The 27437-nt window shown below is 40.1% G+C and overlaps 1 protein-coding gene across 2 annotated transcripts in view; it reads right to left on the minus strand.

Moving 5' to 3' along the window:
• The window catches only part of CCDC81 (coiled-coil domain containing 81), a 44542-nt gene extending 20591 nt beyond the window's left edge, over nt 1–23951 (minus strand). The window contains exons 1-7 of one of the 2 annotated variants that reach the window (XM_032359196.1): nt 23177–23945; nt 22797–23003; nt 14441–14502; nt 12431–12587; nt 8494–8750; nt 5811–5890; nt 3456–3577 (exon numbers count right to left, since the gene is read on the minus strand). In XM_032359196.1, the coding sequence (XP_032215087.1) occupies nt 3456–3577; nt 5811–5890; nt 8494–8750; nt 12431–12587; nt 14441–14502; nt 22797–22875 (757 nt within the window). In that variant the 5' untranslated portion in view covers nt 22876–23003; nt 23177–23945. Of the gene's footprint in view, nt 1–3455; nt 3578–5810; nt 5891–8493; nt 8751–12430; nt 12588–14440; nt 14503–22796; nt 23004–23176 lie in introns of both variants that reach the window. The other variant, XM_032359197.1, reaches the window with a different exon arrangement.
• Nucleotides 23952–27437: the final 3486 nt, after the last annotated feature.

Consider the following 27437-nt stretch of genomic DNA (forward strand, 5'->3'; position numbering starts at 1 on the left):
TTCACATATCTAGGGATATGTGGCAGAGTACTCCCTTGGGATGCTGGGCAGAGCAGCAAGATGCATCTGCCAGTCAGCCACACAATAACAGGAGCAAGCAAGCAGTGCATTTACAACTATTCTGTACCCAGACAACCAGTCTGTTTTTCACTTTCAGTGGTCAATAAATCACACAAGATATTTAATACTTTATAAAATAGGCTTTGTGTTGGATGATTTTGCCCAACTGTAGGCTAATGTAGGCTAGATGGCACATTTAAGATAGGCTAGCTATACTATTCAGTAGGTTATGTGTATTCATATGATAGTTTCAACATATGATGGGTTCATCTGGATTTAACACGCTCATTAAATAGGGGGAGATCAATAGCTGGGTAGAAAAATAGGAGAAAAAGAAAAAACATGAGAGCTCTCATTTGTTGAGATCTTATTACGTGTCAACAATGCTAAGTTCTTTACATACATTGCATAAATAACAACTCAGGACAATGAAGAAAAAATGTCTAAATCCCAAATGATGGTGCCATCTTCAAGGGTCTGGCATGTTCAGAGAAGACAGAAGACACTTCAGAGTCCAGTGATGAGAGAAGTGAGATGTAGAAAGGGTGCGCAGAGGTAAGGAGGATTGGGAGAGACTCTGAGAAAAGGAAGGACATTGTAGTCAGGAGAAAAAGCATAAGCAAAAGCATGAAGGCAGGGAAGGGCAAGACATGTTAGAAGAATATGGACAGTTTTGCTCAGAGAAGAAGTCTATGAGGAACAGTGACAGATGAGGCTAAAAACACAAAAGCATGGGAATATTAGGCTAAAAGCTTACATGTAATCACGTAGACATCACGTTGCAAAACTAAGATCCACAAACCAGTGTTCACCCACTGATATGATTTGTTTGGCCCACATTTTTTGCTTCAGAGTCAATTAGTGTGTTGCCCACAGAGCAACAGTCCTCCAGAGGAAGTCTTCTGAGAGTAGTACAGAAACCCCTAAGGATCTCTAGGACCCTTTCAAAAAGTCTTTGAAGTCCTAGGATTTTCTTCATATGCTTCAACCAAACAACACATCATAACAGATTAGGTAAAGACATAGATATAAAAATCCAGCTATCTGGGGCGCCTGGGTGGCTCAGTGGGTTAAGCCGCTGCCTTCGGCTCGGGTCATGATCTCAGGGTCCTGGGATGGAGCCCCACATGGGGCTCTCTGCTCAGCAGGGAGCCTGCTTCCTCCTCTCTCTCTGCCTGCCTGTCTGCCTGCTTGTCATCTCTCTCTCTGTCAAATAAATAAAAATGTAAAAAAAAATTCAGCTATCTTCTATTAAGTCAAATATCAAATGCTGCTGCCCCTCGGAACAATTTGTTACTTAAACTGTAACCCCTGGAGGATTTTACTAGTTGCCAAGCACATTTAGATATGGCCTTAAGAAATACATATACTGACAACAGGTCTTTGGGGAGAAGGACGATGTACGACCATGAAAATGGGCAGCTGGGGATGCCCGGCTCTCGCTCAGGGCGGAATGCCGCCCCTTCACAGAAGCCCCGCAGCGGGGAACGCCCGGCCCGCCCAGGGCGGAACGTCGCCTGCTTCAGGGAGGCCGAGCACCCGGGAACGCCCGGTGAGCTCGGGGTGGAATGAAAACCGCCTGCTTCCCTTTTTCGTGATCGCTCCTTTCTCTTCCCAGAAGCGCCCGCTGTTAGTTAGATGAGTCCTTTGAATGTGCTTGGTTAACTATAAACTTTATCCTCCTTCTTGCTTGTCTGCAAGACGGGATTAACGTTTGACCTTCATCAGTCCTTCTGTTGGCCATTGTTTTCTATCCAATAAAAGTGAGACTGTGGAGTTGCTCGTGGCAGCAGTCCTTTTCGACTGTTGTCCCCTGCTCCCAGTCTTTTGCAGCTGACTTGTTTGTGCCTAATTCTTCTCTCGTCGCCGACTGGAAGCGGCAATCAAAGATGCAAAATTATCATTCTCTATTTATAAAATTATTATTTATGCTAATGCATCACCCTATTGTGTTACATGGAACACACTTCATGCGTTTATTATCTGCCTGGACCCCATAGACATCTGAGGTTTGGCCTCTTTAAGTAATGGGGAACCAACAAAGAGATCATAGTCTAAAAGCCTGAGCGTCAGAAATTGGTCAAGATGAGATATAAGATTCCAGGAATAGAAGATATTTGTTAGATGGAGTGGAGGGAGGTGGGAGGGTTGCGGTGACAGGGTGATGTCCACTGGGGAGGGTATGTGTTGTGGTGAGCACTGTGAATTGTGCTCACAGTACCTATGAAACAAATATTACATTATATATTAATAACAAAAAAATTTTTTAATAGTATTTTTTAAAAGAGAAATTATCCTACTTTCTATAATTTTAAAAGTTAAAAAAAAAACAGATGGGGATTTTTTTTTTCTGAAGATTTTTGTTATTTATTTATTTGACAGAGATCACAAGTACTCAGAGAGGCAGGCAGAGAGAGACGGGGGAGAAGGCTGCCTGCCGAGCAGAGAGCCCGACGCAGGGCTCGATCCCAGGACCCAGGACCCTGAGACCATGACCTGAGCCAAAGGCAGAGGCTTTAACCCACTGAGCCACCCAGGCACCCCAGATGTGGAATTCTATCAAATGCTTTTCAGAATCTAGATTTGGGTGATTTGCTTTTCTTATTGATGAACTGTATAATTTAAATATATTTCCGGGGCGCCTGGGTGGCTCAGGTCATGATCTCAGGGTCCTGGGATCGGGTCCCGCATCGGGCTCTCTGAGCAGAGAGCCTGCTTCCCTCTCTCTCTCTCTGCCTGCCTCTCCATCTACTTGTGATTTCTCTCTGTCAAATAAATAAATAAAATCTTTTAAATAAATAAATAAATAAATAAATAAATAAATAAATAAATAAAAATACATTTCCTAATGCCAAACGATCTCTACATTGCTAAAATAAACCTTGTCTGGCTACCATGAAAAAAAAAATTCTACTTGAAAAAATCCTGAGACTTACGAGATTTAATTAACATACATAAAATATCAGCATGGTCATAGTATTTAGCAGATATTCTGTTATTATTAGCCATAACCAATTTACTTTCTTTTGGATTAAGAAATATTTAGATGTTTACCATATATGCTACATTATACAATTACATTTATATAATTTTTTGGTAATGTTGTCCTAGAACTTTCTTATATCTTTAGAATAAAGAAATATAAGTTTTTAGAAATCATATAAACATAGGTAGTTTTTCCTCAGATGTTTATGAAAGAGATTATAGGATTTATATAATAAAAATAAATAACTTTAAAAACCACGATCTAAATAAAAGAATGTATTTGTTAGAAAGAAGAATACAGTGATTATTCATGAATCTAATTTTATCTGGGGCATAGAAGTCACTAAGAAATATGGCTGGACCTAGAAGCAATAAAGCATGACAAATGATGCCTAGAATCATTGGCCTACCTCTGATTCCTTCTTCTTTGTCTGGCTGGTCTTTTAATTTGCACTTCCTTTGTCTATTTTTCCTACCTTCTTCTACAATGGTCTCCATAGGTGGTTTGTTCTCCACTTCCTTGAGCTCAATCCTAGAAATAAGCCACAATGTTTACTGCACTGGACCTGAATAGATGATCATGTGAACTTTCAATCCTGAGAAGCAAGCCAGCTAGCTCTCTGATTCTGAAGTAAGCCCAATTCACTCAAGGGGGCGAGTGCTTTGAATTGCTGAGGCTTTCTTTGAGTCTAAGTCTGAGAGCCTGACCAAGACCTTCCCCCTCAACACTGGGGGCTCAAAAGCAGCTCTTATACAGATAAACTGTGGGATTTAAGCTTTTGGGTTTAGTTTCAGTTTAAGTTTGTCTGTCTTTTCTAGTTCTATACCAAGATGCCATTAGGAGTGATAACTGTGCAAGGTGGTTGTTGGAGGGCTTGAGGGCAGATTCATAGCCCGTAGGCAGAGTATGTCTGGAAATAACCATTTCTTTCCTCTTTCTTTCTCTGCCCCACATCTCCACCCCTTCCCCAGGCAAAAGTGAGGGACTTACAAAGGCACAGTGGGGGAATGGGTTTGTTAGTTGGTATGCGTAATTGTAGATTCTCTGTGGTCTCAAGTTTGGAGTTCTGGGTTAGAGTGGCAAGCAGGAGAGATGAGAATGGGGGAGAGGTGGTACTTCCAGTAGACTGAGGGGCCAAACTTCACATAAATACAACGTCTGTAACTGTTTTGACTATTTGAGTCCTCATGTCCATGTCTAGGCTCTATGATTAACAGGAGAGTCTGTCAGTCTCTGGTCTTGAACCAATTCAGTTATTTCCTTCTTGGAGTGCTTAAGCCAAAATGTGTCCTAGCAGGGCAGCCAGATTTGCCTTCCCAAATACAATCAAAATAAAATTATTTGAATTCATTGATTTCTTTTTAATGAGTAAGGCAACACGATGCAATGGAAAGGACAGTGCAGCCGTGAGGAGCCGTAGTTTTATTTCTGACTTGGCCAGTCAGTTGTTTGGCCATTTCATCTACAAGATGAAGGGGTTGGACTAACTCTTCTCTAATGCTTATTCTGGCCCTCATACTGGTTTTGCTGAGGCATAGGTCATACAGTCCTTTCATCAGCAATCCAACAAACATAAGAGAATGTCACACACTCAAAAACCATGAGAAAATAACACTCCGGAAAGCTGGTTGTTATTCCCCAAACTTCCTCCTCCTGAAATGCACAGTAGTCAGTTGGGCAGCAACGAAGATGAAGAACATGATTAAGGGCATGCCATGAGTGAGTGAGAGCCACTCACTGGAAAAAAAGCCATCTCCTGACCCCTGTTCCAGTGTTCTCAATACTGTACCATGTTGTTTCACTCGTTAAAAGGAGGGCGGGGAAGAATTAAAAATACAATTAATTTTGTACATCTATAAAATGGGTAAAACTATAATACATACCCTACATCACTGTAGTGAAGATTCAGTACAATAATACTGAGAAAATGCTTAACAGTATCTGACATCTACAGTAGTAAGTGTTCCATTGATGACAACTATTATTATTACTATCATTATCATTATTATAATCATGTCAGCAGCAGTCACCAGTAATGCCCACAGCATGCTTGAGATAAAGTTGTTCCTTTATTCTACCTGTCTCTCCTACAGCTTGAGGGGTAAAAATCAGAGTGTAGACAGGAGGTGGGCTACACTGCAGAAAGAGGAAGCTAGGTCAGAGGAAGTGATAGAAGGTAGAAGAAAGCGCCGCAGCTGAGAAGAATTGCACTTATATCGCAGGGACTAACGGTGATGGGAGGTAGTATCAGAATTTCCAGGGAACTACGAGTAGTTTAAAAAATGAATAGTCTATATGGACCTAGAAGGTACAATACTAAGTAAAATAAGTCAGACAGAGAAAGACAAATATGTGGAACTTAGGAGTTCCACAAACAAAGAAAATAAGAGACCCCCCCCCCAAAAAAAAAAAGCAGATTCTTAAATACAGAGAATAAACTGGTGGTTTCCAGAGGGGAGGTGGATGGAGGGGTGTGAGATAAAGAAGATTAAGAGTATAGTTGTTGTGATGAGCACCAAGTGGTGTTTAGAATTGCTGAAACCTCAGGAAAAAAAATAATATAAAATAAAAAAGAAATAGTCTGTGCATTGTTTTCTATCTTAACTATGGAAAATATGCATAAAATTCTTCTTTGCTGGAGCACTGAGAGAGAAAGAACACTGAAAGCAGCATGAGCTCGAAAAGGTGAGAAACACAACCCAATCACATTAATAAGTCAACAAGGATTGCTGTCCTGGAGGAACCTGAGGAGCAAAGCACTGACCTTGGAAATGCAAGCACACTGTTGGGTCGCTTCCCTGAGATCTCTCTGCTAGACAACACGGAGTCCACAGTGCCAGGCCTCTGAAGGACAGAGACAGAAAAGGCTTACACCAGGACACAAACACATCTAAGCTACCGGCCGTCTCACAGGCAAGGCTACCCTGGTACTCTCTATTGTTACTTTTTTGAGTGCTTAAAGTCTAGAGCTTAGAAAGTCAATGAGGAATTATTTCACTTACCACCCAGGTAGTCCTATACCAACGTCACTGATGCTGCCTTTTCTCAAACCATCGCCTCTTTGGAAATTGCCTTCGGAGTTTATGGCTTCCTTTACACATCATTGAGAGGAGAGCCAACTTAATAAAAAAAAACTATCAGAAAAATGAAAAAGCAAGCTAATTTCATGCTTGACCCAAATAACTCTAAAGTTGGGTGGTTAAGAGAAGAGCTTGAAGTCGGTGGGTTCATATTCACATCTCCATATTGTTAAAGTTATGTAGCCTTAGACCCTGGGCATATGGGGCTAACAATGGGCTCTAATTCACGGGATTTGGGGGGTACTGTATGTAAGTGGCTGGCACAGGATCAGCAGTCAACAAATAGCAGCTATTATCATTATTATTACATTAGGCAGTAATCACACTACATATTATACTAGTATAGAATAATATACAAAATTATTTTGGGATTAATGACACAGTTTACAAAAGGCTTGAAAGGAATTTCCAAAAAGAGGTTTTAAATATGTTTCCACCAAAAGCAGCATCATTGAAATAAATCCACAGCTTCCTAAGAGAACCACTCTGCAGAACAGCACTCAGGTTTAAGTTCTGAGACATTTGGGGGGAAAACAATCACTCTCACCACTTTACAGCAAGTTCCCAAAATGTGTTTTATAGATGTTAACAAGTATTGGATTAACCTAAAGTTCCATGATTCATGATTCAGGCAGTTAAAGTGGCTTCTCTGTAGCCAGACTTCTCAGACCCTTGAACAGGCCTGCGTGCTTTGTGCTTCTGTGTGTGAGGTTGATATATGTAGCAGTCCTCCATTGGCTTTGGCCTCCAGGTCCTCTTTTCATAGGATCTTTCTCAGGACTACTTTCTGGAAAACACTCCTTAAAAGTTATGTCTTAGAGTACAGCAGGCCAATTAAAATGCTGTCCTCTCTTAGAAATGCATTATTAAAGCTACAGAGTTCCCTAGTATCCCTGAAGATTAGAGATAGGTGTGTGCTTTGGCCTTGTTTCTGGTGGGTTTTCATGGAAAAAGAGGGTTATACCTGTGTGTGTTTCCACTTTACACACACAGGGTCGGTACCTCTCTTTAAGATCCTGCATGAAACCAGATTGTAGAGAAAACACCAACAGCCTCATTTTGCACAACTCTTAAAGTCCCTATAACAGAGCTCCATGAGAGAATAAATTAAAGGGTAGAATTTGACCATATTTATAGAATTTCATTTTATAGCCTTTTCACTTAAAAATCAGGCTTTTATTCTGTGGGACACAGGATTATCTAATATTCTATGATAATCTAATTCACTTATACCAGCTTTGTTGGTTCCCAGAGGTGAACCTAGGGCACATTAAGCATCCATTTAGTCCCACTGATTGACTAGTTCACCAGCTCCTTAAATTCTGCTACATTCAACTTAGCATGAAGATCATACCAGCTACAGAACAGTTAACAACGATGGAGTCAGTTAGAAATTTGTTCCACAATATGGCAAATTAAAAGCTAAAGAGAGGGGCACCTAGGTGACTCAGTGGGTTAAGCCTCTGCCTCCAGCTCAGGTCACGATCCTGGGGTCCCGGGATCAAGCCCCATGTTGGGCTCTCTGCTCAGCGGGGAGCCTGCTTCCCCCTCTCTCTCTGCCTGCCTGTCTGCCTACTTGTGACTTCTCTGTGTCAAACAAATAAAATCTTTTTTAAAAAAGTTAAAGATACATTTCCATGACTCAATTCACTGTAGGTTTTCATTAAAATGCTATAACCAGCAGAAAGAAAAAAAAATAGAATGATTATAAAATCTGGTTCTACCACTTAATAGCCTCCTGACTTCAGTCTCCCCACATAACCTGACCTCCATTTTTCTCATTTATAAAATCAGGATGATAATAATGCCAGTTTGATAAAGTTTTGCACCACAAGTGAAATAATACATGTGGAAGAATTGTTAAACTATAAGGTACTATAAAACATTTAGAATTATGAGTGTTTCTATTACTATTTATATTTTTCAATTGGCATTGACTCAAAACTTATTTTAAAGTTTCTTTGTCCTTCTAAACTTTGTCAAAGAATTAGTCATCTATAAACAAGGACTTCTTCTTACTTGGGGTAAGTGCCATTTAAAATATGCCAACCTGAATTTTTCTTTTTTTTTTCCCCTTAAAGATTGATTTATTTATTTATGAGAGAGAGTGTGTGCATGCAAGCCGGAGGAAGAGCAGAGGGAGAGGGAGAGAGAGAATCTCAAAGACTCCCTAATGAGCATGGAGCCCAATGTGGGACTCAGTCTCATGACCCTGAGATTATGACCTAAGCTGAAATCAAGGGTCGGTAACTGAACTGACTGAGCCACCCAGGCACAACTCCACCTGAATTTTTCTTAATAATGACACACACTTAATTCAAAGCTATGATTGGGAGGGGGGTTTGGAGAAGGAAAACATTAATTTACATTTGCTAGGGCTTTTGCCAAAGTCCCACTTCCATCCACAGAACAAAGGAAGTCTTTATAAAATCTCATCTTCACTTTGTTGCCTTTAATCACAAGGACCCCGATTCCTTTGAAAGTAAATTCCACATTTCGTTTGATGGAAATGGATCGTGATAGAAAAAGCAATGTCTCCTTCACGCATCCTTCCACTGTATCCCTGCTAAATGGACCCTCCAGGGATATCATGACAAAATTAAGTGGAACAACTGGAATATCACCTAGAGGAGTAAAGACAGGGTAGGGGGGAAAAGTAGAAATTACAACAAGAATATATCATATACACTCACAAATAATTCTCAGTACTCAAAAATAGACTTGTCCATGTGAACCCCTTCGTTGTACCCTATCAATAGTCAGTAAGAGGCACAAATTTCCCTAAAAGTATATTTTTTTCTCAGAATAAGAACATTTAGCTTTCTAAGGAGTGCTGCAGACAAGCTTTTGATTTTATCTTGGAGACACAGTAACAACTAACTTCATCACTTCATCAGAGGTTTTTCTGAAGTTGTCAGCCTTCTTCTGTCAGGACATACTCCAGCAATATTTGTCTATCTCCTCCAGTTATCACACCATTTTGAAATGTTTATAAATATCTATAAATGCCAAGTGTTTTGAAAAGATAGTCATCTTCAATAGAAGTTACCTTCAAATGAAGTTTGTCTTATCAGAGGGCATCAGACTGGATAACTTGCTTTTCCTCCCTAATAAGTTCATAAATGATACTGCAGAGGAATATGGTTATAGCTAGCATAAAAATAAGCAATTGTTCTGTTCCACTAGAACAACAGTCAGAAAAGGGGGTAAATAACAAAGATGATCAAGATGATAAATGCAAAAAGAGGCAAGAAACAAGAACCACTAACAGAGGAACAGGATAGGAGTAAGATAAGAACATTCTAAACATTCATTCAGCAAGCGTTACTTTACAGCTTTTCTGTCTGATAGTGCTGGCTGATGAGGATTAATATAACTACGAGACATATATCAGCCCATGGTCTTCTGCACAACTTAATGGTGCTTCTATACGACCACCCTCTATTTTACTTTTTATTTTTTGTAAATGTCTTAAAAGAAAAGGCTCTGATGCCTGCCTCTAGATTGTCCCCTCCCATTCATCCAATGCTTCTCTTCAGTCTATCTTCCAGTCCACTTATCTCAGTAAGGACAGTATCAACCAGGATGGACAAGCTGATGGAGAGATTGTAAATCTCACTCTCATGACCTCTCTGTAACTTCTGTTGGCCATGCCCTCTCTTTGCTCTTGTGTCCATGGCACCATTCTTGGTTCTCCAATTTCCTCTTCTTTGGTCTCCATTGCTGTTTCCTTCTTCTTCTACTTCTGGTAAGATGGTGTTTTCTTGGTGTGTGTGTGTGTGTGTGTGTGTGTGTGTCTGTGTCTGTGTCTGTGTCTGTGTGTGTGTGTGTCTTAAACAAGACTTTGTCCTTGTCTGTCTCTTCCCCTTATTTCAAACCTCTCCTGGGTAAATTAATCCAAATCTTGACCTATAGATTCCATCCCTCTCCCAAGCTCTGGAATTCTCTCTACCTAAGTATCCCTACAGGAATTTCAAATTGAACATCTCCAAAAGTGAACTCACTACTTCTCCTGCCATCCCCGCTGCCCCTTCATTCCCTGTGACACTAATGACAAGAACATATATGTATTTTCCAAGAAATCTGAGTCATGCTAAATACCTCCCTGCTTCTTGCTACCCACCACTCTCAACTGGCAGCCAAATCCCATCAGTTCTCCATACAAAATATGTCATGAACTGACTCCTTCATTTTCTTCCCGATTGCCAATGCCTTCATTCAGGTTTCTGTCATATTTCACCAAACTACGGTAATTAAAGATTTTATTTATTTATTTATTTATTTATTTATTTATTTATTTGAGAGAGAAACAGAGACAAAGCATGAGCAGTGGGGAAGGGGAGAGGGAGAGGGAGAAGCAGACTCCCTGCTGAGCAGGGAGCCCCATGTGGGGCTCAATCCCAGAACCCTGGGATCACAACCCGAGCAGAAGGCAGACACTTAACCAACTGAGCCACCCAGGTGCCCCCAAAACTACTGTAATTAAAAGAACTGTTTTCCTAAACTAAAAACTGGATTAGTACATTCAAGTCTCACTCAAAAACTTTCAATGACTCCTCATTGTCTATAGGATGAATTCTGAAGTCCTTATCATACTGCCAAAGGCCCCTCACAATTTGACCACTACCAACCATTTTTGTCTTACCTCCCTCCTCTTGCCTCCACAATCATATGCCCTGGCCACACAGAAGTACCCATTACTCCTTTCATAGGCTTTACTCCTTTCTTATTCTTGAGTCATTCACAGTGTTTCCGAAATATTTTCCATAGCTTCTCTGCCAGCAAAGTCCTATCATCCTTTAAGACGTCCCATACATGTCATCTTCCTAACTCTCCCCGAGCAAAGTTGGGCATGCTCACCTCTCAGCTCCCCTAACACTTGATCCAGTTCTCACCAATGCTGCTTTCACAGCATTTAATCATGTTGCAACATTTGCTTTCATATTTATTTCCCATGCTAAATTCTGAGATCTTCAAAGGAAGGATCATGTCTTGACAATCTTTAAGACTCACTATATAATGTTTAGTTACGTAGTTAATTAATGATGAAGAATCATAACCCCAAAGGTAAACTCTAGACAGAACTGTCTTTGGAATTAATTCAAGCATATATATTTAATTCTGAAATTTCTTCAAACTTGTAAAAAAATAATTCTGTAATCTTGTTTAAAAAAAAACTACAGATCTAAACTACTTTTTTGCAGTATACTATGATGGTTAACTAATTCTAAGGAGCAAATGTTTTTGTCAAAAAAAAAAAAGGTTGGCTATCTTTTCACTTTGCTAGGTTTTTGATGAATTAGGATATTATATGTCCATAAAACTCTAGGTAAAAATATCTGAACAGTCCATCAAATCTACCATATAGATTATATGCATAACTAAGTATAATTTGTTGCTATTTGTTTTTCCAATCTTTCCTTTTTGGTGGGAAGTTTGTCTGAAAATTAACTTTCAGGGAAGTTCACAAAAGGCAAGTTTTAGCCTTTTTACCTGCTGACTTTGAGGATAGACTGTTTCTCTTTGTCCATCTATGAGTCTGATGCAGGAGCCAATAGTAAGGAAGATCAAAAGGAATACAGCCCAGAAATCAGGAAGGAAGCCCCCAAAGGCCCCTAAGGAGCCAGAGCAGGCATCACTAAGTCCACACACCAAAGCTGGAGCGTAAGCAAGCATCCTGTGTCAGGTGGCATGCCTGTTTTGCCTACCACTGTATTTCAAGGTCCTAGAACAAGGCCTGATACATAGTTGGCCCTCAGTAAATATCTGTGGTAAGAGGGAAGAAAGGAAGGCAGGGGAAGGAGGGAGGGAGGAAGGAAGGAAGATTTTAGGGTGTGAGAGGTATACAAGGTGTTCATCTATGGAATTATTAACCTCACTTTTAAATTTTAATAATTTAGATTATGTATGATAGAAACAGTTAGAGGTCTTTTTTCATAGCTAACATGGACTATAATTCTAACCAGAGACCCTAATTAACTTTTTCAATAGCCACTTTTAACTTCTTAGAGCCTAAAAAAATTAATAAAGTCTGCACAACTCTGTAATGTGGCATTTATATAAATTTGCCTTGACATCACTTCAAGTCTTCCCAGGCCTGCCTCTTAAGCTACTGAGGTTTGAAATGGCCTGCAGGAAGACTATTATTTCCTGTGTTGTCCCCCCCCCACCAAAGGTTCCACATGAAAACTGAGCTCCTCAAATCAGAAACCCGTAAGGTAGCAAGTGAACACACTTTGCCCTTTCATTTTCATCCCCAGGCCAGTTACTTTCTGAGAACGTCTTAAATGTTGAAGAAGTTTACCAGGAATATATATTTTGTTTTGCTTGAGTCCATGAATCTGCACTAACTTCTCGGCCATGATAAACATGGGTCTCTGAATCAGAATAAACTTGTTGTTTCCCACCTCCAGTTTTTGTCTCATGAAAGTGAAAGTTCCAAGTCCTGGAATCTGAACCCCCTGCAAGAAAAAAGGAAGGGGGAAAAAAAAAAGAGCAACAATCAGAAAAATAACCCTTAGTACCATTATCCCAAAAAACATGGAAAGAATTAACCATTAAATAGTCAATGATCTCTACAATCTCCTACAACTATAGCACGTTATGACTTTAAGTTTTCATATAAATATAAATGTAATACATTGATATCCAATCCTTCCAACATCAGATCTCCCATCTCCATCATCATTCAAAGGCTGTGAGGACTAAGAAAACTTGTATGGATGCCATTGCTAATTTTAATCTATATTTAAGAGTCCTCTTGTCCAGGGTACCTAGATGGCTCTGTTAAGAGTCTGCCTTTGGCCCAGGTCATGACCCCAGCGTCCTCCAATGGAGCCCCCCGTGGGGCTCCCCGCTCATCAAGGAGTCTTCTTCTCCCTCTTCATCTGCCTCTCCATCCCCCTCACACACCTCCACTCACACCCACTCTCTCTCTCTCTCTGATAGGAAGAATTTGAGAGGCAGAGCCGGGGGGCTTGAGGGTAGGGAAGGAAAAAATGAGACAAGATGGGATTGGGAGGGAGACAAACCATAAGAGACTCTTAATCTCACAAAACAAACTGAGGGTTGCTGGGGGACAGGGTAGGGAGACGGTGGTTGGGTTATGGACATTGGGGAGGGTATGTGTTATGGTGAGTGCTGTGAAGTGTGTAAGCCTGATGATTCACAGACCTGTACCCCCTGGGTCAAGTAATACATTATATATTATTTAAAATAATTAATAAAAAAAATTTAAAGATTCCTCTTGTCCTAAATTGTGTGAAATTCCAAATTTTAATCATTTGCCATTAGAAAGAGGTAATTTAAGAGGCCATAAGAATCTCTGCTTTCCCATTCCATCTTTTAGGTTTTGTCTCTCATTTAAAATCAGACAATCCAGCATCCTAGGCATATGCTGCAGTGGAATGATCTTGGCTGCTAGGTAGAAGCAAATGCTTTTCGCTCTCAGACTGGGTCTCTGTCTCCCTGAAAATATCATACCTCAAGGGTTGCAAATGCCTACATACACCATGAAAGAATGCAGGGGAGTGAAGGTAGCCAACCAGAAACTGCAGTGACTAGAAAGTACAAATCCCATCCAAAGGCTAGAGCCCATTGTTGGCTCCAGTGAAATGTCAGCATGCAGGCATGGAAAAACTGGTATTGTTAAATCTGCTGATTTTTCAAGAAAAGAGAGAACAGATGCAAAACTTTATATAAACTCTCCAAATTTTAGGTGGTGATGACTAATTCAAATTATCAGAACAAACAAAAGTTTGAAGGATGAATTCGGCCCAAGGGCTGCCATATTGAGACCTCTGAGTAGCATATAAATGTTCCACAACTTCCCAAACCCCCTCCAAACTTCTCAAAGTTCTGACCAGTTCTACAGCATCCAAACTCAAGGCAGGCCAAGATTTCTCATTTTGGGCAAGTTGAGTTCAGTCCCTCACTGTCTCCTTGTATTTCAATGAAAAGCCATTCCCTGCAAGGAGGCAAGACAGGAAGCAATATATCCTTCTATAGATACGCCAGGAACTATCTGATCACAGATAAATAGAATTCATCTAGTTCCTCTACACATAGCCAGGTTAGTCAGTGCATGGTATCACTAAAAGAGTAGAACTCTTAAAAACTCATTACGTAAGAATAAAATCCATGTTTGTTAAATCTACTATCCATAAGTCAAAGTGGGAGCATCATAAAATCACAAGACTGAAAGTTAAATTAGGATGGCTGTAAAGTCTGCTATCTTGCTCACAGCAAAATTATACAAGACTAAGAAGGAAAGATCCTTTGGACTCTTGCATTAAACTTAAAGTATAAATCCTACCTTGTGCAGGGATAGCTGCCGTTCCACAAATTCTGACACATTTGCCCATATAGCAGAGACTTCTGAAATTCAAAGGAAATAAAAAATAATTTATTTAAGCATTCATGTGATAGTATCTGGTGCTAGTATAAAAAAGTAAATATGAAATGCAGAATCAAATAATAGTAATTCCCAATTAATTTAGAATTGGAAGAAAGTAAGGTCATTCCTCAAAGTTAATTTTCCTAATAGCTAAAGCTCCCCCTTTTAAGTTCCAAAAATGTGCTTAATAATAATAATAATACAATAAACTTTTGAGTAAAATCTTTCTAGGATAAAGGGAACTCTATCACACACTTTTTAATTCTATAAAGGAAATTCTATAAATTCTGTAAAAGTGTGACAGAGTTCCTTTTATCCTATAAATAGAGCTAGCCAAGTATAATCTAGACTTTTTTTAAGTTTTTATTTAGGGGTGCCTGGGTGGCCCTGTGGGTTAAGCCTCTCCCTTTGGCTCAGGTCATGATCTCAGGGTCCTGCGATCGAGCCCTGCATCGGTCTCTCTGCTCGGCGGGGATCCTGCTTCCCCCCTCTGTCTGCCTACTGGTGACCTTTCTCTCTCGCTCTCTCTCTGTCAAATAAATAAATAAATAAAAATATTTTAAAAAATAATAAAGTTTTTATTTAAATTCCCGTTAGTTAACATATATATAGCGCAATGTTAGTTTCTGGTGTACAATTTAGTGATTCAACACTTCCCTACAACAGCCGGTGCTCATCACAAGTTCACCCCCTTATCTCCATCACCTATTTCACCCTCTCCTTGTTTTGATGACATTCAAAAAGCATTTATGGAGTGTCTACTCTGTGCCATCTGATAAACCTTCATTCGTATGCCATCCTATAACACAGGAATAAAGCCAAGCACCACTGAGGCATGAGAGGCTGTTGTCTATATATTAAGTGTCCCTATACTTCTGTTTTGCTTAATTCTTTTGGGGGGTGGGGAGTACTCCCAAATGGGGTGTGTGTGTGTGTGTGCACATGTGATCTTTCTGTACAACCCTGCCCAGACAATAAACTCCATGACAGCAGGGACTTAAGTTCTTTGGTGCACTGAGTCTTGGTGTACCATCAACAGTGAATAGCATGCAGTAGCCTTCTATATTTTTTAAATGTCTTGTGCCCAGGGGTGCCTGGGTGGCTCAGTGGGTTAATCCTCTGCCTTCAGCTCAGGTCATGGTCTCAGGGTCCTGGGATGGAGCCCCACACCGGGCTCTCTGCTCAGCAGGGAGCCTGCTTCCCCCTCCCCCTCTGCCTGCCTCTCTGCCTACTTGTGATCTCTCTCTCTGTCAAATAAATAAAACAAAATCTTTAAATGTCTTATGCCCATAAAACATCATCACTAAACCTATAAAAATACATATTCTTTTTAATTGAGATTCAATTGACACATATTATACTAGTTTCAAGTGTACAACATTATTTGATATTTGTCTATATTGCAAAATCATCACCATGTTTTTGCTTAATTTTTGACTTGCTTTTCATTCTCATTTGTTACTCTTAAGATGACAAGCTGTCACCGTTCTGCTGCGAGGGCTCTGCAGACCTCCTGCCTAATCCTAATTTACTGCTTCAAATGTACCTAATTTACTGTACCTAACTTACTGTAACAAATATACTAATATTATCTCTAAAACAATAATTTTTAACAACTGAACTTAGGGGAGGGACCCAAAGTCTTGAATCAGTGCGTAGACTTCTCCCTATCTGCTCTGAATGATCAGAGAGAGATCTTCTATGTTTTTCTTGTTCTGAGATATGTTCCCCCCAAAAAAATGTGGCAGAAAAATAAGTAGTTGCCAATAACTAGTGTTAAATATGGGATATGAGGATATGCTCTAGGTATAACCAATATTTAGAAATACAGAGACTTGGCGGCAGCCACGGTACAGGATGGACTTCGCTGGCTTGTGTACCTCATTCTGCTTCCTCTGCAACCAAGTCTGACAGCCCCAACAGGACTTAGAGAGAGAAATTCAGTAAGTTGAAATTGAAGAAGGCAGAAACACAGAAGAAAAATCCACTGCCTTCAAGAGAAACCACTGAACAAGAGAAGCAAGCAGGGAATCTTAATGAGGCATGTGCAGCTGAACGTGCATGGCATGTTCCACAAGCATTGCTTTCTTACTTCTTTTTAGCTATTTAACTTTGTCAGAGGCAAACACATTGGATCCAGTTTTAAATGGCTGTGCTGCCCCTTTTCACATCAAAGAATCAAGAACTACTGACAGTGAAAGCTGCGGTTGCCTCTCCCATCTGCCTGTCTGGCTGGCAGGCAAGGAAAAGAACTTGGATGTTGGTGAAGGAAGAAGCTGGGTGGGAAGACAGTGAAATCTAGAGTAAAAAATGCAGCTGGTTCAAGGTGTCCTGCAGTCTGTAAAATGCAGTTTAATCAGAGTGCCATTTTTTTGTTCAACAATTTTAATCATGGGGATGCACAATTTTTAAATATGCAAATTAAAAAATTTTAAACCTGGAAAAGAAAAAGAAATACAGAAAATTAAGTCTGTGTTGACATCTCCATTCCAAACCCAATGATGTGTATTGAAGATACTTTCCAGGGGAACCCGAGTGACTCAGTTGGTTGAGCATCTGACTCTCAATTTCAGCTCCAGTCAAGATCTCATGGTTGTGGGATCCAGCCCCTTGTTGGGTTCTGCGCTCAGATTCTCTCTCCTTCTGCCCCTCCCCCAGCGTGTGCATGCGTGCTCTCTCAATAAATAAAATCTTTAAAAAAAAAAAAAGATACTTTTCATTGAGGAACTCTTTGCAAATCAAGAGTGTTATATTTAGGGCGCCTAGGTGGCTCAGTGAGTTAAGCCGCTACCTTCGGCTCAGGTCATGATCTCAGGGTCCTGGGATCGAGTCCCGCATTGGGCTCTCTGCTCAGCAGGAAGCCCGCTTCCTTCTCTCTCTGCCTGACTCTCTGCCTACTTGTGATCTCTCTCTCTGTCAAATAAATAAATAAATAAAATCTTAAAAAAAAAAAAAAAAGAGTGTTATATTTAATTCTCAAAATAAAAGATCAAGAACAGTAACATTTACCAGGTTGCCACTTTAGGATATGGACACAGTTGGTGATAAAAGACCAATTCTCTTTCCACTTTGGAAACTGCTTGATTTATTGCTATACCTTTTATTACTTTTTTTCCTTTTTAAAAATTTAAATTCAATTAATTAACATATAATGGATTATTTGTCTCAGGGGTACTGGTCTGTGATTCATCAGTCTTGTGTAATACTCAGTGTTCATTCCATCGCATGTCCTCAATGTCCATCCCCAGTTACCCTCTCCCTCCACCCGCCCCCGCTCCAGCAACCCTCAGTTCATTTCCTATGATTAAGAGTCTCTCATGGTTTATCTCCCTCTCTGGTTTCATCTTGTTTCATTTTTCCTCTCTTCCCCTACAATCCTCTGCTTCGTTTCTTAAATTCCACATATCAGTGAGCTCATATGATAACTGGTTTTCTCTGATTGGACATATTTTGCTTAGCATAATATACAACTTTTATTTCTAATGGCTTAAACCACTAGCTAAAGCAGGGAAATTGCAATCTTGTAATTCCAATATATCAGGGTTATAAGTATTTTAATTAATATGCCAGAGGAGGAATAGGTTAGGCAATGAGAAGTAGTAGTGATTCTCATCGGCATCGGGGAACAAGCTGGGTGATGAAAATTCACTCACCCACCAAGAAAACTAGGGTTGCATGCTACAGCGAGCCAAGTGACAAGATCATAACCAAGTTTTCCCTCTACTCTGCTCCATCCTACTGTGTTCCTCACTCTTGCCCACCACCATAGACAAAAGAATTCTACTTCTGGCAGCTAAGAACTAAGAAGGTCTTTCAACCAATCCCAATTGTATGCTGAATTAAAATTTTCATCATGACCAAAAAGGTCATTAATTTACTAACAAGACAGAATCTTCATAATACCCAGATTTACAGGGAGACCTTTCAGAGTTTTTAAAGTCAAAACTATTAAGTCTTTCACCTAGACTCATGATATGCAGCTCAAATTTCAGGAAAACAATCTATACCAAAAGGAAATGATTTAATTAGAGCCTGGAGAATCTATATAGCTTGCAACCAAACTAATGAAAAGACTTGACTGAGCTTAACTGGAAATTTGAGGATCACCTTTCTTCATTTGGATTCAAGTCACGTCATTTTACTCTATACAATCTAATGGGCAAAGTTATGCAAGAGCAGAGTTTATTATTGGAAACTGAAATTTGCTATTTTTTTAAATTTTATTTATTCATTTGACAGAGATCACAAGTAGGCAGAGAGGCAGGCAGCAGAGAGCCCAATGCGGGGCTCGATCCCAGGACCCTGAGATCATGACCTGAGCCAAAGGCAGAGGCTTAACCCACTGAGCCACCCAGGCACCCCTGAAATTTGCTATTTCTTACTGAAGAAAAGAGAAAGCTTGCACATCATTCCCTTTAGGAAGCTTTAGGGTTCTGCCCTTCAGCTGGAATAAGTAGATTCAAATATCCTACAAACTATGATTTTTAACTTTGATTTTTCTGGCATCCCCAAATCAGAGAGGGCATCACTTAATCTCAAAACAAAAAGAATTGTAATCCAGTCTATGAAGCAAGTTAAAGAACATGCTATTTTTATATTTTAGAGAAAGCTGGGGTAATTATTTATTTTAATCAAATACTGAAATCCCATGAATCACTATTATAAAGAAATAATCCCTGGACGTACCTTCTATACTCAGTTCAACCATCATTTGGCTTCAAATTCTAAACATTTTATGCATTCAAAACCATATTTTTTTTAAAGATTTTATTTATTTATTTGACAGAGAGAAATCACAAGTAGTTGGAGAGGCAGGCAGAGAGAGAGAGAGAGGGAAGTAGGCTCCCTGCTGAGCAGAGAGCCCCATGCGGGACTCGATCCCAGGACCCTGAGATCATGACCTGAGCCGAAGGCAGCGGCTTAACCCACTGAGCCACCCAGGAGCCCCAAAACCATATTTTTAAACACAGTGCCAAGTAGCAGGAATTCTGTTTTATATATGATCATTATAAAAAAGAACAGTGTCCATTATGTAAATTATAGAATAATATATGCTAGAAATAGATATTAATACCAAATATAAAAGATAAGCTCCCTGACTTCATAAGACATCTTCTAAAATTAAAATATTGACACACAAACAAAGCAAAATATTCAAGACTGATCTAAACAAAGAAACATATTCCCAGAGCAAAGTGTAGTGAAAAGATCAGTGTGTCACACTGAAGACCTACAGCCTTCCTGCCTCCGAAGATTGCTAGCTACTTAGTCTTCACAAGTTTGATTCAGTTGATATCCATAAAACGATGACAGGACCTTCAAAGTACCACAACTATGTAATACTAAACTTCAGTGAAACATATGGAAACAACAGGACTTAATATGAAAAAATTAATTTTTTTGTTTTCCTGAAATTGGAATTTTATCCTTATCTCCTTCACAATGGGTCATTTGTGAATGTTAATAAGTAGTTATTTGACTTCTATTTCTGTCCTTCAACCAAGAAAGTTCTTGCTGAGGTCACCAATGGTCTCCTTGTCAACAGATTAAATAGATATGTTCAATTTTCACCTCTCTGACCCCTCAGTCACATAACGCTGATGACCACTCTGTCCTCCTTTAAACACCTCTCCTGTTAGCTTTTGTGACAACTACTGTCTCCTGGGTTTTCTTCCTACCTGTACAACCATATTCTCTCATTCTCCTTCGAAAGTTCACCTGCCTCAACTTAGCCATTAAATGCTGGAATTTGGGGGCACCTGGGTGGCTCAGTTGGTTAAGCAACTGCCTTCAGCTCAGGTCATCCCCCAGGGTCCTGGGATCAAGTCCCGCATGGGGGCCCCTGTTAAGCAAGAAGTCCGCTTCTCCCTCTCCCTCTGCCCCTCTCCTCCCCTCCCACACTGCTCGTGCTGTCTCTCTCAAATGGATAAATAAAATCTTATAAATAAATAAATAAATAAATAAATAAATAATAAATAAAATGTTGACATTTTCAAAGGTACAGCCCTCGACCTTCATTCTTCACTCCAGACTCCTCTTAAGCAGTCACATCCATGCTCAGGGCTTTAATCACCACCAAAATGCTGAAGAGTCCCAAGTGTTTTTTTAGAAGCCCAGAAACTCTCCCCATCTTTAGGTTCTAGACTCATGTATCCCACTGCCTCTTTGGATATCTCCCTGAGACACTTCACATGCTCAAAACCAGCATCTTCTGGGTGCCTGGGTGGCTCAGTTGGTTGAATGACTGCCTTCAGCTTGGGTCATGATCCTGGAGTCCCAGGATCGGGTCCTGCATAGGGCTCCCTGCTCAGCGGGAAGACTGCTTCTCCCTCTGACCCTCTGCCCTCTCATGCTGTCTCTCTCCCTTTGATTCTCTCTCTCTCTCAAATAAATACATTTTTTAAAAAACATAACAAACAAAAACCCAGCATCTTTCTTCCCTTAAATCTTGCCCTAAATCCAAGGTTTCAATTGCAATGACTGTCATCACCATCTATTCAATTATATAAGCCAAGAACTCGGAACTCATCCTTGAGACTTCCTTTCTCTCTCACCCTCCTACCCAGTCCACCACCACAATCTGTATATTTTGTCTCTAAATAGCCTTACAGTCTGTCTACTTCTCTCCACTTCTACTGCTACCAATTTAGACCAAGCTACCATTCATTCTCACTTAAGTTACTGTTCTAGGTGTTCTTAATCCTCCAATTCATTCACTTGGAAACCAGAGCAATCTTTTTCAAAACACAAACTTGATTGTGGTGCCTGGGAGACTCAGCGGGTTAAAACCTCTGCCTTCGGCTCAGGTCTTGATCCCAGAGTCCTGGGATCGAGCCCCGCATCGGGCTCTCTGCTCAGCAGGGAGCCTGCTTCCTCCTCTCTCTCTGCCTGCCTCTCTGCCTACTCGTGATCTCTGTCAAATAAATAAAATCTTTAAAACAAAACAAAACAAAACAAAAAACCCCACAAACTTGTTCATGTCATTCAACCCCTCCTTTAGCTTCACGCAAAACACTTAGGGGCCTTTAATCAGACTTAAATTAGGGACCACTATCCTTAATATGATTTACATGCATTGCCTGACCCCTCCATTTCTCTCCAGCCTCCTTTAGAACACACTCACCTCCCACACTTACAGAGAAGCCATGTTGACTTCCCTTCAGTACCACAGTAACACCAGGCTCCCTCTTGCCAACATGCTCTTGTTATTCCCCCTGCCAGGCACACTACCGCCTCCCTCCACTCCCCACTCCCCTGATCCGTTTCCTCTATTTCACAGCAACTCCTTCTTCACATCTCAGCTCGAATCTTCTCTTCTTCAGCAAATCTTGACACATATCCCCATCCTCGCCTTGAGTAAAAGTTCCCAGTGTACCGTGCACCTGCACCCATAGCACTTACTAACTGTAAAGTAGTATTTATTTCTGTGATTATTTGGTTAATGTGTATCTCTTCCCACAATAGACAATAAATTCCAAGGGTTTTGCTCACCATCAGTTCTCTAGTACCTAACACATAATAGGCTCTCAAAATTACTCATATAAATAAATTCTATATAAATTTATAAATATGGCAAATATTTTTAATCCATAAAATCATTATATTTAATGCTTCTTTTAGAATTATTATAATGGGAAAAAATAGGAATGATGCAGGGGAAAGAAAAGAGGCATCTACTCCTATTTATTTTTGTCTTCTTAAGTCATTTGGTTAAAGCATAGACAACGTCCCTAAGTTACAATGACTTGATAGTAACAAGAGTGTCCATTTCTGGAAAACCAAGGACTCCCATTGCTTCCAGACATCTCAGTGTCACTTTAGGGGGATTCTTCCAAGAAAGAATGTTTTTAATCAAGCCTAGTAAGCTTTCTGTAAGACGTTGCCAGGTCTTCTTCCAACCACCCTGCTCATTTTATGGTCCTCTCACTTAACCCCAAAACATCAAGGGCAACAAAAGTAGTCTTTTCTTTCATGAAGTCTGGGAAGGAGCCATTTGGGGTGGTTGTTTTTAGCTAACATTTATTGAGCACTTACTTTGTGCTAGTCCCCAAGTTAAGACATTATTTCTTTTAATCAAAATCCTCACCTGGCCTTTTTCCCTCATTAAGGCAGTCAATAAAGAAACCGTCTCTGGGCATCCAGTGTAAGCCTGCTGTGATTGCCAGCTGGTTGCCAAGACAACCTGGTCACTCCAGAGGATAAGGAAGGAGATTTTCTGCCTTTCCCTAAGCGGGTTAAGATCCAGCCCCCAGGGCCCTCACCCCACATCGCTTACCCTCTTGGCTCAGCGACAGCAGGGTAGGCAGCACCTGCCTGCCTAGGTCTTGCACGGAAGGGACAATGGTGTCCAACATTGCAGGTCTGTCTCTAGTTGGCTTGGTGCTCAGTCCTCAATGGGTCTCTTCTTCTTTCTTTATATGGAGTTTGTACAAAATTGATTTTCCCACCCTCCAATCTCCTCTCCTCAGAGCTTTGGATGTGCCTTAAAAATAAAAATTACCAAATCTTGATTTTTTTTCTTTCTTAAACGCTGTTTCTCACTGTCCCTCCCTCCATGTGCTGACTTTCCCTGAGTGACTCCCACCACAGGAACCCAAGAGCTGTCCCGCGCCAGTATGCAAATCCAAGCCCTCCCTCCGGGCCACGGAGAGGTACCATGAGAGGGTGAGCAGGAGCCTAGAGCCGGCAAGGAGGACGGAGGCCACAGGAAGGGCGAGGTGTGTTGCTAGGACGCGACAAAGGCTTGCTGCGTTGCTAGGGTGTCAAAGAATGGCCTTGGCCCCGCCTCCTATGATGGGTCGCTCCCAGTTGCCCTGGTGATTCCGGAGCTTCCAACAGCGAGGTTGGGAAGTAACTTCACGTTTTTTCTTTCCCTTCTTACCCTGGACAGCGATGAGACTTCCTCGCTTTTGTAACCACCTTGGACCAATTTGGGAATACCTTTTAACCCTGGTGGTGCACATTTGAGTCTCCAGATCTGTGCGAGGACTGCAGTTTGAACTGGACTTTTTTTCTCGCGTTTGGTTTGCCCTGGGCTCTCTCCAGAGGAGATGGACAGCCAGAGGACTGGGGAGAGAAACTGACGTTTCTTTTTTTAAAATTCCCTTTACACTACACGAATGTCATCCTACAGACTTGTTTTAATACTCTTCCCTCTGCCGATAATGAATTATCCCAAAGTGAACACACACATAAGCCCCACCCAGGTCAAGAAACACCTCTTGCATCCATCACTCACTACTCAAAATTAGAGAAGATACCCTACCTCTCTGAGGTTCTCTATGAAAACTAAGAGTTAATAAAACAGAAGTCACATAAAATTATTTTCCCAGAGTGTTCTGCAGAATACTAACTTCTTATGGAACAAATAAATGATACGTGGAAAAAGGAAAGGAGGGAGAGGAAGGAAGCTCTATCACCACAGAAATACCTCATTGCGGGTGCCTGGGTGGCTCAGTGGGTTGAGCCACTGCCTTCCGCTCGGGTCACGATCTCAGGGTCCTGGGATCGAGTCCCGCATGGGGCTCTCTGCTCAGCAGGGAGCCTGCTTCCTCCCCTCTCTCTCTCTGCCTGCCTCTCTCTCCGTCTACATGTGATCTCTCTCTGTCAAATAAATAAATAAAATTAAAAAAAAAAAAAAAGAAATACCTCATTGCCCCTCCAGGCATTAGTCCACCAATGCTATACATTTATTTGCCTGTGTTTGAACTTTTGGAATCATATAGGATGTATTATTTTGTTTGCGGCTCTGTCATTCAACATCATGTTTGTGAGATTCCCCACGGCTTCTGCAGGAGCAATTTCTTCGTCTTCACTGTTGCATATTATTCCTGGGTGTGAATGTGGCACAATTTATCCATTCCACTGCTGAGGGAACATCTGAGTTACTTCCATTTGGGGCTAATAGGAACAATGGTGCTGTAAATATTTTTTTAATTAACATATAATGTATTATTTGTTTCGGAGGTACATTTCTCTGTGCTGCAAATATTCTTGAACAAAACTGTGATGCACGTACATACTCATTTCTGATGTGTAGATAATTAGGAGTAGACTACTGGGTCATGGGAAGTGCAGATTTTAACACAGGCCAAGAAGATTTCCAAAGTGACTGTTGCAATGTTCGTGGGAGGGAGAAACTTCTGGCACTTAGTGTGAACAGAAACTAGGGAGGCCTGATGGCCTGCAATGTACAGGACAGTCCTATACAGTGAAGACTGTCCCACATTCTGCACTATGGTGAAATATCTCATCAGACGTCCCCATGTAAGAAAAAAGGAGGCTGCTTATGAACCTAGGGGGGAAAAAAAACACTTTAAGTGCAAATACAAAGAAGTTTTTCCTTAATTTCAGTATCACTTAATTTCCTAGAAATCCAAAACCCAAGGAAAGTTGGGAATTATGCCCTTTTGTTCAGGATTTAAGATTATGCCTTTTCTTTTTCAGGAATTTAGAAGAATTCTTCCTATTTAGGAAAAGTATAATCATTATGATCGATGAGGCTGGTGGCATCTGAGTAGCCAACACAGCAGAGCCAGACTGCATTTGCTGTTGTGGCATTCACAGTGATCCTTTCTGTTGGTAAAAGCATGTGGCAACTTCACTGGCCCTCCAGCATAGTCATGCCTAGACATGTGTACATTAAAATATATATTATTTTACTATACATTACTTACATTATACTAGAATTTGGACTTTATATTCACTTCTTTTTAAGTAGGCTCCACGCCCAACATGGAGCCCAAGGTGGGGCTTGAACGCATGATCCTGACGTTGAGACCTGAGCTGAGATCAAGAGTCAGATGTTTAACCTACAGAGCCATCCAGGTGCTCCCTTTATATTCACTTTTAAATGGTATAGGTAAATAAGCTGTATTATCTACAAACCTCACTTCAGGATAGTAACAAGGCATTCAGGCAAAATATTTGTTGCAGAAAAGAATCATTGTGTCTAATAGGACTGAGAAAATCTGTGCTAAAAAATGATAAGCTCAAGGTGCCTGGGTGGCTCAGTGGGTTAAGCCTCTGCCTTCTGCCCAGGTCATGATCCCAGGGTCCTGGGATCGAGCCCAGCATTGTGCTCTCTGTTCAGCAGGGAGCCTGCTTACCCCCCCCCCTGCCTGCTGTTCTGCCTACTTGTGATCTCTTTCTCTGTGATAAATAAATAAAATCTTTTTAAAAATACATTAAAAATGACAGGTTCCATAACTCAGGTTTTCTCTATCTTCTACTAAGAAGTTCAGAACTAGGTTTTAGGACTTTCATAAAGTAGTTTCTTGAAAAAATAATTTTCTCCCACTCTCTCTTTTACCACCTGCCTTCTATCCTTAGTCTATGATGGTGTTTAGTCTTCAAGCACTTGTCTTTCGCAGAATAGGTTGTCTTAAATTCTTTGGGGAAATAAGCAGGGAAGATTGTTGAATGGATCAGCAGCAAACAATGGGCAAACTCTTTTGTACCAGTTGTCTGGACACTTGCTGAGCAGGCTAATTTTTAGTGGTCATATCAGCATTATTATTCAATCTTAAGATAATGAAAATGAAAAAAAATATTAGTTTCTTAGAATAATAGATTAGATTGATTTAAACATGGTGATGATACTTCTAGTCTCCAGAAAAACTGTCTTCAGTTTCAAAAAAAATGGTTATGAATGACTGTTGATTATTAATGAATTATAGATGACCAAAGGAGGATCTACAAATGATGAAGGCAAAGACCATTCTTTGAACATCTTTTCCTTTTACCAAAGGTCTCTTGACAAAAGAGGCTGTGGAGACGCATGTGACCCAGTGTTTACTAGCAACTTTGAATAAGTTACAAACATGTCTCCCGAAAATACATACCCTTTAGTTGATAACAAAGCTCAGGCAAACGTTGCAATTCTACTGCTTAGAATTTGCTCTTTGGATACACCTGCATGATACAGACAAAGACATATACACATGCAACATTGTTTGTAATGCTAATTATTAGAATTAACCTAAGATAACCATCATGGGGAATTAGTTAAATGGTAAATTATACTTTGGAATACATTTTGAAGGGATTGCTTAAAAGAAAGCTGCACATTTATGTGCAGGCATTTTAAAAGTTTCAAGATACATTAAGTGAAAACTTGTTGCAGAATAATATTAATAATATGATACTATTGTTTTCAAGTATACATATACATATAAGGATATATATTCATATATGTTCATAAATTCATAGAATATTTGAGGAAAGAGATATTAACAGTGGTTATTTTTGGATAGTGTGGAATTGTATGTGGAGAGGGAAGAGTTCAGAGGACTTTTAGGTTAACTTTTCTTCTTTATTTACTGTTTACCAAGAGCATGGATTATCCTAGTGTTAACATTTTAAAGGTAATTTGCCAAAGAAAGAGAAACAGAAGACAGAGAGAGGTAAAAGCAGAGTGCAGAGTTGTGTGAAAACACTGAAGGAAACAAAGAGAGCCAAAGTTTTCCAAAGTACTTTAATATACATATACTTTTCTGCAAACTTCAACTCACCTTGCAAAACCCACATTAAATGGGCAGTCATTTTAACCAGACCCCAAAGCATACGCAGTATTCAGTGGTTTGTATTAAAGGCAACTTGGAAACCTAGTAAAAAAAAGAAAACAATTTGTAAAATTTTTGTTTTAATATTACACAGCACAGAATAAAAATTTTCAATAAATAATCGAACCCTGATCTATTAAGTATCTACTATGTGTCAAGCACTTTGCTAGCTGGTAAGAGGAACACAGCAGAAGAAAATCCCTACACCATTCATTTGCCATTTAACAAATATTTATTGAAGAAAGTTTTAAAATCAGGATTGGGTTCTGAAGTCAACGTGTAAATTGAAAATTCAATAAATGAGCAAAATTACTCTAGAAATGCCTTCTTAAGAGGGTACCATGTTAGAACCC

This window comes from Mustela erminea, chromosome 9, assembly GCF_009829155.1.
Source record: "Mustela erminea isolate mMusErm1 chromosome 9, mMusErm1.Pri, whole genome shotgun sequence".
NCBI classification, from domain to species: domain Eukaryota; kingdom Metazoa; phylum Chordata; class Mammalia; order Carnivora; family Mustelidae; genus Mustela; species Mustela erminea.